General features: G+C 41.7%; 1 protein-coding gene across 2 annotated transcripts; it reads right to left on the bottom strand.

The window, feature by feature from the left end:
• Nucleotides 1-6,449: 6,449 nt before the first annotated feature.
• Nucleotides 6,450-10,744, bottom strand: LOC147866289 (uncharacterized). Of its 2 annotated transcripts, none has more exons than XM_087316659.1 (10): nucleotides 10,457-10,744; nucleotides 9,876-9,954; nucleotides 9,261-9,355; nucleotides 8,307-8,411; nucleotides 8,137-8,216; nucleotides 7,576-7,669; nucleotides 7,380-7,487; nucleotides 7,095-7,181; nucleotides 6,929-6,994; nucleotides 6,450-6,819 (listed from the first exon to the last, which is right to left on the bottom strand). In XM_087316659.1, the coding sequence occupies exons 1-10, from the start codon at nucleotides 10,733-10,735 to the stop codon at nucleotides 6,661-6,663; spliced, it is 1,152 nt and encodes a 383-aa protein (XP_087172785.1). In that variant the 5' UTR covers nucleotides 10,736-10,744; the 3' UTR covers nucleotides 6,450-6,660. The 2 variants fall into 2 exon arrangements, with proteins under 2 accessions (XP_087172785.1, XP_087172786.1); XM_087316660.1 differs by having other exon boundaries at nucleotides 10,515-10,727.
• Nucleotides 10,745-14,310: the final 3,566 nt, after the last annotated feature.

Raw genomic sequence — 14,310 nt, 5'->3', positions numbered from 1 at the left:
ATCCGACGCAGTTGTTGCGTGATCTTCGTGTTCCAGGCACGCGGGGCTTGCTTCAGTCCGTAAAGGGACTTCTTCAGTCGGCATACTGCCGAGGAGTTCGTTCCAGAGTGAAATCCGGGGGTTTGTACCATGTACACCTGTTCCTCAAGGTCACCTTGCAGGAACGCATTCTTTACATCCATCTGATGTGTTGTACTTGACCTTGTACACCCACCTACACCCAATATGTTTTACCCCCATTGGTGCGTCAACCAGGTCCCAGGTCTCGTTCTCCGCCAATGCCTGCATCTCTTCCTCCATCGCGGCGCGCCAATTCGCGTCCTTCGCCGTTTCTGCGTAGCTCACAGGCTCACGCACTTCCGCTACACGGGTCATGTACGCATAATGATGCGCCATGTACTCGTTGTATCCGAACCGCACAACTGGGTTCTTTTGGCGGGTAGATCGGCGTAGTCTGACATTAGCCGATGTCGAGGCCTTCTCGGTCGACGCGGTCTTCACCTTAAAAGACCCATCACCGGTTCCCTCGGAGTCGGACTCGCGTCGGTCTGACTTGTTCCTATCCGTGCCGGAATCCGACACCTTCTTTTTCCCTTTCTCTTTGCGCATAGGCCGTCTCCTCGGCTTCCTGCGAGGGGAATGCACGGCCGAGTCACCACTACTCGCCGGCTCTTCATCGGACTGGTCGTACCGACTCAGTCGTCCAATCGGTCCACGTAACCAGAGTGAAATCGGACTCTCTTCGTGGGGCTCGATTTCGGGCTCATCCGGAGGCATCTCGGCCTCGCTGACCTCATCGTCAGAGCTCGTATTGGAGTCGGGGTTCCGAGTCGGGGGTAGGTACCAGGACGCAGACTCGTCAAACACAACGTCGCGGCTGACACGCGCTTGTTTGGTGCGAGGGTTATAGCACTTATAACCCTTCTGCTCGTCCGAGTAACCGACCAAGATGCACTTCTCGACCTTTGCATCTAGCTTCCTCCTTTTCTCCTTCGGTACATGCACATACGCAATGCTACCGAACACCCTCAAGTGTCGCAAGTTCGGCTTCGTTCCGAAATATAGCTCGTGCGACGACACTTTGTCTCCGATCCGGTTCTGGATGTATACCGCGGTCCTTACCGCCTCGGCCCAATAGAACTTGGGCAAGCTCTTCTCCTCCAGCATTTCCCGTGCCGCTTCCACAACTGACCGATTCTTCCTCTCGGCCACGCCGTTCTGCTCTGGCGTGTATCTATAACTGAATTCGCGCCGAATTCCCATTTGTTGTAGATAACCGTTGAATTGATCGGAAAAGTACTCTTTTCCGCCATCCGACCGCAGGCACTTGATCTTTCGTCCCGTTTCGGCTTCCACGAACCCTTTGAGGTCCCGGAAACAGTCAAAGACTTCACTCTTCCTCTCAATAAGGTAGATCCACGTGTGCCGCGTGTGGTCGTCGATGAAGGAGACGAAATATCGGCTCCCGCCAAGACTAACGTTTTGTGTCGGCCCCCATACATCGGAGTGTATAAGGTCGAGCTTATTCCGGCTCCGATTTGGCTCATTGGGGAAAGGAAGTCGGTGTTGCTTCCCGAGCTGGCAGGCTTCACAAATTTGTGCCTTTCGGCCACTAAATTTGGGCAATCCGAATACTACCTGTTTCGATTGCAGATATTGAAGCCGTTGGTGGTTGACGTGGCCTATCCGCTTGTGCCACAAGTCAATGTCCGACTCGGCTTTTTGTCCCTTTGCGAACATTGCGGTGCCGCCGTCAGTGGAGTCGAGGATGAACATCCTCCCGTCTCTGCGCCCTTGCGCAATCACACGGCCTTCTTCCTCAATGAAGCACCCGAGGTGTGTAAACCGAACCTCCATCCCTTGGTCGACGATCTGTCCCATCGAGACCAAGTTCTTCGTGATTGTCGGAACGTGCAGCATGTTCATGAGTTTCCCTTTCTGCTCGACATGGCTAAGGGGAACTTCTCTGACATTCGCGATCGGATGCGGAGTGTCATCTCCAGTTGCGACTACTCCAGGTTGTATCTGTTTTTCCAGGTACAAGAACCACTCCTTATGGCTCGTCATGTGGTTTGACGCGCCGGTGTCTACGTACCACACCTCGTCCGCTCTCGGGGTGCTCTGTTTCATTGAGTTTGCTTCGTGTCTCGTCATGAAGACAGACCCTTCTCCGGCTCTCCCAGAGTCTTCGGCGTAGTGCGATTGCTGCCGATTTCCCTTGTCGGTATTTCTGGAGCCATTTCTCTCCGAATCGGCGCGCTTCTTCCGGCACTCACTTTCCCGGTGGCCTTTCTTGCCACAGTACCAGCACTCCGCGATGGCCTTCCCTTGCCGGTTCTCATCGCTTCGACTCCCCCTGTTTCCGGAGGGTCCGGAGTTGCTATCGGCATTACTTCGGTGCCTTCTTCCTTGATCTCGTCGGCCGCCTTCATTGCGCCCCGACTTGCCTCGTCCTCCACGTCCACGAGGCCTATCTCCCTCCGTGTACAGTATTCTGTTGTCGGCGTGCGTGCTTGTAGACGCACCCGCGTGGTTCTCCTCTACCAGGAGCATCGACTGTAAGTCGAAAAAGGACGGCGTATTCTCCCGGGTACACACAGCCGTTCAGAACGCTCCGAACTTCGACGCCAAACCTCCGAGACAGATCTGGACCATCTCGCTCTCCTCGATGTTCACCTCTATGGAGGCGAGCGAGTCGCACATATCCTTGATCTTGGAGGTATAGTCCACCACCGACAAATCACGTTGTCGTAGGTTGCTCAACTCCTGTCGGAGCTGAAGCTTCCTGGTTGTGGTGGTCGCGGCGAAAATCTTCTTCAAATTTTCCCACGCACCCTTCGGCGTCTTTGCATCCCGAACATAGCTCAATAGTTGTTCGCCCACAAACGACGCGAAGCAGTATAATACCCTGCTCGCCGATTGCTCCCACGACGGGAAGTCTCTGTGTGTCGATTCGGGTGCCGCGTCATTAGCTCCTTCGACATAACTCCAGTAGCCGTGCCCGAGCAGGTACTGGTGCATCTTGTAGGACCAAGACACGTAGTTGGTTCTGTCGAGCTTCTCTGTTGGAAGCGAGCTCGCCATGCCTCTATCCATCGTTCTTCTTGTTCTTCTTCGTCAAGTTGTGTCGGTTGCAGAGAGGTTCTCAACCCTCGCGCTCTGATACCATGTAGAAAGTAGCGTGCGGAAGCAAGTATAAAGATAGAACAGAAGGAAGGAAACTCAGGTTCAATGGAGAGCTTGAGCTTACATGGTATACGCAGGAGAGACAGAGAGAAACACAAAAAAATATATTAAACAATAATACTCAGTCTGTACATAAGACGTTCTCAGTGAACACTTTTATACAAGTCCTAGAAGGACTGACCGAAGTACTGATAGTACCTCAATGCTCATCAAGAGCTCCTACACTAACTCCCAAATATATTCCTCACGGAATATCTTTCCTAACGACCTCCCGGTTTACGCACTCGGCCTAACCGATCAGTCCCAACCGATCCGGTCCTCAGCTTCTTCAGCCGATCCGGCCAATGTTGAGCTTGTCTCTCAACAAGTATGTGTTGGGCTTGTCCGAGTTCCTTCATCGCGAACTTGTCGTGAAGGCTCTACTTTAGTTTTCCAATTTCGGCTTAATTGCTCCCTGCAATCAACATGTCGTCGACATATAGGACCAAAAGCCATAAAGGCTTTTCTTCAATCGACATACGAGGTGACCTTCCTCCCCCGTCGCCGTGAAGCCTACCGGTTGAGCAATGTAGATGTCTTCTTCCATATCTCCATGTAGAAAAATTGTTTTGACGTCCAGTTGCTCAAGCTCTAGGTCTTCTGTCGCCACAAGCCCGAGTAGGAGCAGAAAGGTGGTCATCTTGACTACAGGAGAGAATATCTCATCATAGTCGACCCCATGTTCCTATTTGAACCCTTTCGCGACGAGCCGAGCTTTGTATTTGGGTTTCTCTAAGTCAAATACATATTTGTATCTAAAAAACCCATTTGCAGGGCAACGGCTTTCTGCCAGTTGGTAGTTGGACCAGCTCCCTGTATTGTTTTGATGGATCGAGTCCATCTCGGATCTCATGGTTTGCAACCATGTATTGGCGTCCGGTGCGGCTATAGCTTCTTCGTATGTGCTTGGTTTGCCTGCATCTGTGTAGTGGACGTAGTTGAGGCCCAATTGATAAAACTCTGTCGGCCTTCGATTTCGTCTAGATCTCCTAACTGTCGTAATTATCGGTTTGGATCCTTCGATCGTCTCTTTCGACCAACCGGCATTTGTTGAACCACTTATGTCCGGAGTCGTTTAGGATGACTCACCCTTGTGATAGGATTTCGGTGATGTCACTACATCCTCCCCTGCTTTGGGATTGAGAGACTTAGCCGACTCGAATCTGTTTTTCCCTTTGGCCTTGGGTGTCTCGGTCAGGTCAACTCTGTTTCTAACTCGCACCTTGTCGACTTTGCCTTTTTTGACTCTTGTCAATTCAGCTTTGTCTTTGATGGCTTTGTCTTCGAGTTCAACTACCGATCAGAGTCGGTAGGTGTGTTGTTGGCTTGGTCGAGTTCAACTGTTTGTCGAATCTCTGATTCAGTCCGGTGGGTCGGTCTTTCTTCAATGTCTATCGACTTCGAAGGAGACCTTTTTACCAACTATTTTTTGTTGGTTCATATCTGAGAGAATAGAGTCTTCATTGAGGACTACATCACTATTCCAGATCAATTGAATAGGCCCAGACTTTCTGTGTACAATCATCTACAAATGTGATGAAGTACCAGGATCCTCCTAGTGATCTCTTAGGCATATTCCCACATATATCTGTGTGCACGAGCTCTAGGGGTTGTCGTACCATTTTGTAATGGAGAGAGTGCGGGCTTCGGGTTTGTTTCCCATATCGACAATAGTCACAGAAGTCCGTCTTCACCTGGAGTTTTGGAATGTAGCCAACCGCCACCAACCGATCTAAGTTGACTTGAGACACATGGCTGAGTCGGCCATGCCATACGTTCGGGTCGGACTTTTCGGCTACATTCACAACCCCTTCTGGATTGATCGCCATCATTGGATACAAGTTGTTGTACTTGTATCCGCTTCCAATTTTCAAGTTTCCATAGGTGATCATCCATGTCGACTCGCTCATAGTCGTTATGTACTCGTCTTCGGCTAGCATGCCGATGGAGACCAAACTCCTTTTCAGTGCGAGCACATGCCGGACTCAATGCAGGACTATCATGTTGCCATTTGACAGTTGAATTGGTACTTCGCCAATTCTTGCGATTATGCATTCCTGCACTCCTGCCGATTGCCTAGTCAGACTGTGTTGCTAGCACTGATCAAATAGTTCGAAAACCATTCGATGTTCGGGGTTACATGAAATGTGGCGCCAGAGTCCAGCAACCACGTATGTGCTTCTTGTGCACTATAGAGGACTTCTCCGATCATCGAGTCCTCTAAGGAGAAGATTTCTCCGGATCGGGTGTCAGCAACATTGACTTGGTTGCCGACTGGAGAGTGGGTTGAGTCGGATCATCCTCGATTCCGCTAGGATCGCCGACCACTCTCTTCCTCTTGATCGACTAGCAATTGAAAACATTGTGACATTTTTCAAGGTTCTTGTTCAACTAATGATTGTGCTAGTTCCCTTATTTAGAGTTTCTTCCTCTACTCACAATATTTTAAGAGGTTGAAGCGAAATGGATAATCCAAACATACATCCATCAAGCTTTTCAAAGGCCACATCCAATTGACAATATCCCATGAGCAAAAGAACATTATTTTTAAATTGCCAAACATACCTACTAGCATCTTCGCATAAGTAATTGCCTATTGAGCAAATTTTGGCAATAACATTGCCTTTCTCACCAACATATGCAACTAAATTAAGATTGTTTATTCCTGTCCACATTAATGGTGAACATAGTTTCTCGACAAAGTCTTTACACATTTAGAAGATTGTTTAGAGCATTAAATGTGTCCTATGATTTCTAAGCCAAGATTTGTATCATTTGTTTGGGCTAATCAATCATAATTACATAATGTTGCATGTAAGCTATGAATATTGATTGAGCTATCCTCAATCTAGCATGAAAGAACCATGTCACAATATTCCAATGGTAATTCATGTTAAGATCATATTCAATTTATGTACATAGGTAATAGAAAATTGGTATTAGAACCGAAGACATGGGTAATAGTGGCATAACAACTTACAGCTAGGGCGAGCTAATTTCTAATAACAAAACAAGAAAAAGAAAAAGAAAAGGAACGCCCATTTTTCCCTTTTCAAGCGTGTTCGTTTCCAAACGTTTGTATGCTTCACGAACACGTTTATTACGTTCTATGGCCTTAACCATGCCAATGCTAGAAATCTATTTTTGAGTTGCAGCATGAATAACAATCAAAGGTGGTGCATATTTGGTCAACGGACCATGTACTGCACTTTAACATCTTGATATAATACTCCACTATTGTGATTATCCAAAATAATGTAATGACACTTCAACGTGAGGGCAAAAAGAGTCAAAAATGCTGATGGGTTTCACATTTCACAAACTTATGCCAGATAAGCAATAATAAATTTAAATAAATATATATATATATATATATATATATGTTTGTATACACATCTCCTAACGATTTTTCACTAATCCTCCAATTACTTCCCCTTATCTACTCTTCTCCTTGTTCTCTTTGGAAAAACTTTTCTGCAAAAGACTCTTGCCTTTCATCCTATTCTTGATTCTCATTTTGGCAAATAAGGTCTCCACGGTATTTGCAAAGTTACCCAATGCCATAACGAGAAGCAAAACTCCGCAACCAATTACCTACACAACCACCATAAATTCCTCTTCATCTTAGTCTTTCTCCATGTTTCTCTCCTTCTTCCTCTTCTCAAGAACAAAACTACTCTCTTTCAATATGCTCTTAAATTACCTGCCACTCAGATTGCTTTGTTAAAGCAGCTCTTAGCAGAAGAAATCCTAGGAACCCTTGGAAGAACTGTGACATAGAATGTTAATACATGGAGTCATTTTGAACTGTTGACATAACATATCAATACAAAAGATTTCATATATACACATGTCACACGCATTCATACCTGTAGTGCAAAGAGAAGAGGATACAACAGTAGAATTTGACCTTCCATACCTGCTGTTTCCCCCCATACAACATCCATCCGTCCAGCCTGACATCATATCATTTATGAACATGAAAATCCACTGAGTTAGAGGATTTAAGGATCTTCATAGATCATTACATTTATGTAAAAATGATTTTTATTTGCGTCAAAAACTTTCTAATTCAGATCTTGTCTGTTTGAGGTTGGCATATGGATGCAGGCAAAATAACAGGAAGCAAAAATTTTAAATGGGAAAGGATATACTTTTCCTAGAGCAATCCTTGTATATAGTCGTTGTCTTTGGTATCTATTTTGAAGTAGCATGACCACCCCTTGCATCACTGCCCATATCAAGAAAAGGTATACTCCATGCTGATCAAAACATATTAGAACCTTCAAATTTTGTGTGTTCTGAGTGAACTGCATATAAATAGGTTCTGAAGTAATTCAATCATCTGACCTGCTTTTCCTCGCAATGGGGATGACGTCCTTTTATGTCCCATGTAAGAGAGACAACTGCCATCAACATTGCACAGTAGTGATGATAAACCCACCTGAAATGGATTGATGACATAATATAGCAGATATTGAGATCTCAAAATTTATGCACTGCATTTCTTTCACATGATCTACTAAATGCCTTGAACAAAGAAGGTAGAACCCACTACATGAGCGTCCTTAAATTCAGCAGTAGAACTAAAAACTAGGTCTCTAAACATGTTAATATGTTCGTGTTCATACACTCACAAACAAAGGGCATGTATTGACAACCATAGAACAAGGCAAATGCCGACAGGAGCATATCAATTATTTGGTTAAAAAGTGCTAAATAGCTCAAGAAAGGAAAGAATCCATGTGATATATAAACAGAATAAAAGAAGCCCATATCCGTAGAACCAAGGTTGAAATAATAGTGTGCAGCCACAGAAAATTAGATCACATAATTGTCAGATACTGCTGCTAGTTAAGAAAGAAAAATGTCATGGGAAATAATGCCGTTAAAAAACATCACTTTTCATACCATGGGCGTATATCACTACCATTAATCCTCAAGATGTTCTCTCGCAAAGCAAGACTTGTATAGAAGAATAAGAGCCAGGCCTGTATAAGTTATACTCCATATATTGGTTTATAAAACCAGACAAGTTATTTGGTGAAAAGGTTCAATGAAATAAAAAACTCAGTTCCTACCTGATAAACTTGTACAGGCAAGGTAGGGAAGCAGCCTTCACATAGCCAATTCTTTGTTAGCAATAAAATCAATGGAAATAGCAGAAATAATATAGCAGTTCGATCCTGAAAAAAAAAGAATGGATGAGAAACTACACTAAACTGCAGCCTTGTTTGTTTAATCAACATCAACAAATTGGATGCAAACATAGAAAACTATATATACATATTCAATCAGAAGGAAAAGACCATCGTTGCACCAAAGGCTCTTTGTTTCTCTTCCTCGCCCTAATAGTGTTTTAGAAGAGAATATGAACATGTATAGTATTGAGGCATCCATGCATGCATCAACAAAGAAAAAGATTAGGATTGTTCTATTGATAGTAAGCGTCTCATTTTCAAACTGACACCATTGCTAAAAACGAATAAACATCCTGCCACATGTTATAAGTAACTCCCCCAAGTTTTAAATTGACCTGTTTCCTTTAGAAATATGCAGCCAACAATCCCCTCTCTTCATCAGTAACCAAACTCTAGCTTCAAATGTAGGTTGGCAATGGTAAAGAACCTTAGTCTGAGTTTTGCAGTTTTTATTTTATTCTAGTAAAAAGGACAGACATATCCCACAGTCTTTTACAGTACAAGAACATCTTGAGAACTTTTATCAGACTCAACTGATTGAGTTTGCAAAAGAATGAAGAACGGATTTTGAGAAAGAATACAGGTCGCAAGACAATGTCATCATCTAGGTAAACCACCTTTGAAATGATTTTTCTTCTGTAATATTGGTGTAACTCCTACTCGACCCTAGGATGTTATACTCGTAGAACCACTATGCTTGAGAGCAGAGACTAGTTAAACCTGGTTCTGATGCAAATTCTATCACAGGGTTTTCATTATTATATCTGAATTGTCTAATGTTGGCATAATCATGTTTGCATGTCTAATAAAAGAGATATGGCAGGTAGAAGTTACCCTATACGCATTGTACTCTTCCTTCACTTTGAAACGAACATCATTTCGAGCAGCCTTGACATTCACAGGCCCAAGAAACAATCTGAGGAAAGCCCCTACATTAGAAAAAATGACACAAATTTGTAATAATGACGAATCGAGAGCTTACAAGCAGATATCATTGTCGTGATAATCCAAAGATATTATCTATGGAAAAGGCTAGTTGTGTTCCACTTTTGAGTTGAGAACAAAATGAGTTGGGAGAGGAGGAGACACCAGTGGGATAGCATATTTTGACAGGCTAAAAATATGAAAAAAATGCATTCCAAAATAGATTCTCCTTATCTCGACCAATAAAACTTCATGTGTTTCTCTTCACAACACCAGAATTACATGAATGAAATTGTATGCATAACAGCTAGTTCAATATTCACAAAAGACTGACAAGATAGTATCTTGATTCAAAGGGAAAAGCTTTGTTTTTCATGAGCCATGATGTGAGGTTCTTAATGCAAAATCAAACACAGATTTATAGAGGAAAATGTTTTATCCACTAATGCAAAAGATATGCTTTGCAGAGAGGTTACAACTTGAAGAAGGAAACATTGTCAAACAATGCAATCAAATAGAGCTTACCATTGGACTTATGAGGAAGAAGTGCCCCTACATCCCCCTCATATATCATCCACTGTGCTCTATCGATATCTTCTTCGAGCTGTTGGAGAAAGGCATGCAGAAACAAACCTAGTTATAGCCTTAGAAAGAATCATTTCCCATGAATTGTAACCTGAGCAGATGAATTAAAAGGAGCTTTATGTGCATTTTAGTCTTAGAGAAATATGAGTTCAGAGGAGAGTTTTCAAAGAACTATGGCCTGAGAAGATAAAAGTGAAATGAAATTTGCATGCTTGATATAGCTTAATATCGCTGGAATGAAAGGCAATTTCTATGAGTTATGAGTCGTGAGACAGCTGAACACAAAGAAAAAGTTGCATAACAAAGAAAAAACTAAACTGAAAAGCATTTTCCAGAAAGTGTAGCCTGAAACGCTGAACTGAAAGGGAATTAACATAGATTATCCCCTAGAAAGCTAAATAGCAAAGAGAAGTCCATGAAATGCAGCCAAAGAAGCCAAATTCCCAGGAATTACACCCAAAGAAACTGAATTGAATCAAGGGGTTATGGAGGCTGAAACATTTTCCGTCGATCCTACATACCTTTTCAGCAAGCTGAGGACTGATCTCGCCTGTTTCCAAGTTAGAGAAAACATCTGACCTGACGCGTTTGATGTCTTTCTCCAAAGAAATGGCCCTCTGGCTCAGACTTTGCTCTTCTATTCTGAGTCGAGAACTGAGGGTAGATCCAGCATTCTGCAGAGACTTCGCTTGCTGGAGAAGCTTGGAGACACGTTTAAAGATTTCATCGCAGCCGTTCATCATGGCCATCCCCTCACCATCACCATGCGTTAAGCCACCGGAACCATCCATCATCATCATCTTCTTCTTCACATTCTTCTTCTTCTTATTGTTAATGAATGCTCTTAAAATTGTGTGTGTGTGTGTGTGTGTGTGTGTGTGTGTTGTGTTTAACTAAATGCAGAGAGAGAGAGAGAGAGAGAGATAGGAAGTTCAAAATGTTGTAATGATACTCTATGAATGTATGTATGGTGTTATAAACAAGAAGAAGAAGAAGAAGAAGAAGAAGAAGAAGAGAACAAAGAGAAGTGCCATGCATGACACTACCCTCGTAAATGAGCTAATGAACCGACAATAAGTGTGTACATACAATACATATTGTATTAGTATAGGAAATTGATTGATACACGCACGCACGCATGCACACTGCTCTTCCCGAGTCACTTCCGACCACCCAATTCATGGGAAGATTTGGTTATCGTCCTCGGAAGTTTAAAAAAGCATTATGGCCTATGGGTCCAAAGGGAAACATTTCCATGCAATCATGATATATGTGGAGTTAGCTAAGTGATTGATTGATTTGTCCCGATTCGAAGAATATCTAGTTAATGGTGATTGAGAGTACACATTGTGCAATACATATTCATCAAATCCAACACATGCATGATAGGAGGGAGGCTGAACTTTTTAGCATTGAAACACAACTCTTAACAACCAAACCAAACAAACTATAAATAATATAGCCATGGGGGGACGAATATGACTTGTGGGACAAAGTTGAGCCCATGTCTTAGATCAAACGCAAACAGATGAGTTGGTAACATCAACCCTCCCCTTGTAATTGTTCGAATAATAATACTAATACAATTTTCAAAGATAATATCTTAAAGAAATTTTGGTCTAGAAAAAGATTGGATCTTTCTCACACAATTTATGGTTGCAATTAAACAAGAAAAGTCTATCATAAAATAGTCATATCTTTAAAACACGTACTTACACAGATAAGGCATGTCTTGTGAAGGTTAAGATAAGTATTTCTCCTTCCTTGCGTTATATACCAAAGATTTACTAAATGGACAAGAATTGCAATATTAATATATGAAACACAGTGTCATGCATTTTGGCAAAAGGTAGCAATCCAAAGCAACATACATAAACTAAGGCGAAAGAACAATGAGTGTTGTGTGAACTTTCTTGATATTAGTAGGCATGCATTGTTCTCCTCGTAAAATACTATAGCAATTAGAAGCGAACAAGATATGTACAATGCATGGCATCATTCATTTTGCAAGCCTAACAATCTAAACTACATATAGAAACTAAAAGAAATTGTCAAAAAAGTTCTCACCTTTCACCAAGCTAGATTTATTTCAAATTTGGTGTTACATGTTTAGTTGTACTATGCCTATGACAATGTGATACTCACTAGCGATAAACCGCAATGTGAACAACCAGGTGTCGTGCAATATCGTTAACTACCATGCTAATGCTTTGGGGATAGCATGAGATATTTTGTGAGCAAGTTCAAACAACCACAATGATTTCCAAAAGGTGTACTACTTAATGAAAGCAAACACATTAAATTGACAATCAATAACATGAGAAGTTAATTATTAACAAAATAGAGACGAAATGTTTTTTTCATGCTACACAATCTCAACTCATAGGTAGTCTTCGCCATGGTACAACATAGGCATTAAAAGAGATATGGGTCAAGTAACAGTTCCCGCATTAAGATATTAATAGAAATACAAAAGAGAATCATATTCGTGAAGCTCATGCCTTAATTATCTTGCATGGTCACAATTTCTCTCTTCCATAAAATCTCAACCAGCCACATTTTCTTCTCAAAGGCTATGCAAATTGATTGAATAAGCCCAATAAAGTGTGGAGTAACAACACAACTTTCCTTATCAAACACAAATTTATGTCACATATATACATAACAAATTTTGCAAAGAATGCGCACATAGATAGTTATCATTATAGATTGGCAGGTCCGCAATCCCACTACCCATATTTACCTTAACTTGAGACTAACGACAGATCCAAATTTGCATTTATATTATATGTACATGCTATGGTCATCAATCTGTTTGCAAAGTGAAATGAAAACCATTTGCCGTGGTATTGTTGCATGTTTCCCATCCTAATTTGCATAAGGTTATTATTCTTTGAGAACACAAGGTGAAGCAAGATCTATTAAGATGCAAGACAAGAAACAAATTGTTGGATGAAATGGTCATTTGAATAGCAACCATCACAAAATGGCTATGATTAGTGCTATTGATGGCTTCATTACAACATGTTGGCTTTAATCTCGGTGTAGTTGTGGAGGAAGATAAGGTTGAAATACCATCTTCAATAGAACATCTCATTAAGTCAAGCAACACAACTCTTCAAAGATATCTTTACACTTTTGTTTATTCAACTGATTGGTTGGATAACCAATGTTTCTTTGCATGATATTTTGTCTCTTTCATAAAAAAAATATGCACCTAGGTTTGCTTAGTACCATAAAGCATTCGAGTTTCACAATTTCAATTGGATGTACAAAAGATTCACCAGAGCATTGTACTTCAGCAGTTCCCTTTTACCATAAAGAAAAGCATACACTAAATTTTGATTCATAGCATGAAATGTACAAGGATTGGAATCAAGTTTCTCAGATCTCACTTTGCATATACAGGCAATTCTCACTATTCCCCAACATAATATTTCCTCTGAAATTAGGATTCCTACCAAACTACAAAACCTTTCTCGGATCACACTTTGCATATACAAGCAATTCTCACTATTCCCCAACATAATATTTCCTTTGAAATTAGGATTCCTACCAAACTACAAAACCTTCCAATTGGAAAGGAGGAATAGAGAGGTCAAACCCAATTGGTAAGGAGGTATAGAGACATCAAACCCTACAAATTAAAAACTTGTTAAGAAACAAACTCTTTAATGTTTTCCCTCAATGCTCACCTCACCGTTTTGCATACACGGTTCCACTATATCCTGCACAATAACTCAATTACAAACTCTCCTGTAAAATTTCAAACGTCTTATCATTTCAAACCTCTTGCATTTGCTTGCCTTTCACATTCTTATCATCTCTAAATTTATTTCACTTGTAAAGCTGTATGGCCTAACTTGGATGGATGGTACTATATATGTCACAATCACACCACCATACCAAAATTTAACGGTTCCTCATCAAGCCACACTACCTTCTTCAAGATCTGTGAGTTGACATACTAGTGTCTAGTGTTATTACGCTTATTTACATAAAACCTGTTTAATACCCTCAACAATCATTCACCTTTTACCATTTTTAGCATTCACAAAAGAGTTCCTATTTTATCATCATAATTATGACCCTGAAATCATATACTTTAACAGACAATTCAAGGGAAATCACAGCATTGCAAGAGATGGAAGCTTAGGTTAATCCAATTCAATTGTTGAAAGCCCCTATCAATTCAATTCCACGATATTCTGTAAGCACAACCTTCAGTACTACTACCGCTAGAGGTCCTACAGAGTTTTGTTAGTCTGACTGATGACATAAAGAATATTCTCAGCCAACCATGGGACCTGCATTTCTCTAGTAAGATCTAGGGCGAGTCACCAAATTAGAGCTATGCACCCGTTTTAAACATCCA

The sequence above is a fragment of the Azolla caroliniana genome, unplaced genomic scaffold, assembly GCF_043228905.1.
Source record: "Azolla caroliniana isolate FFs.n. ecotype wild unplaced genomic scaffold, voAzoCaro1.0.p SCAF_3, whole genome shotgun sequence".
Lineage (NCBI taxonomy): Eukaryota > Viridiplantae > Streptophyta > Polypodiopsida > Salviniales > Salviniaceae > Azolla > Azolla caroliniana.
Note: the sequence above shows the minus strand (reverse complement) of the source record. Positions and strands in the feature narration are given on the sequence as shown.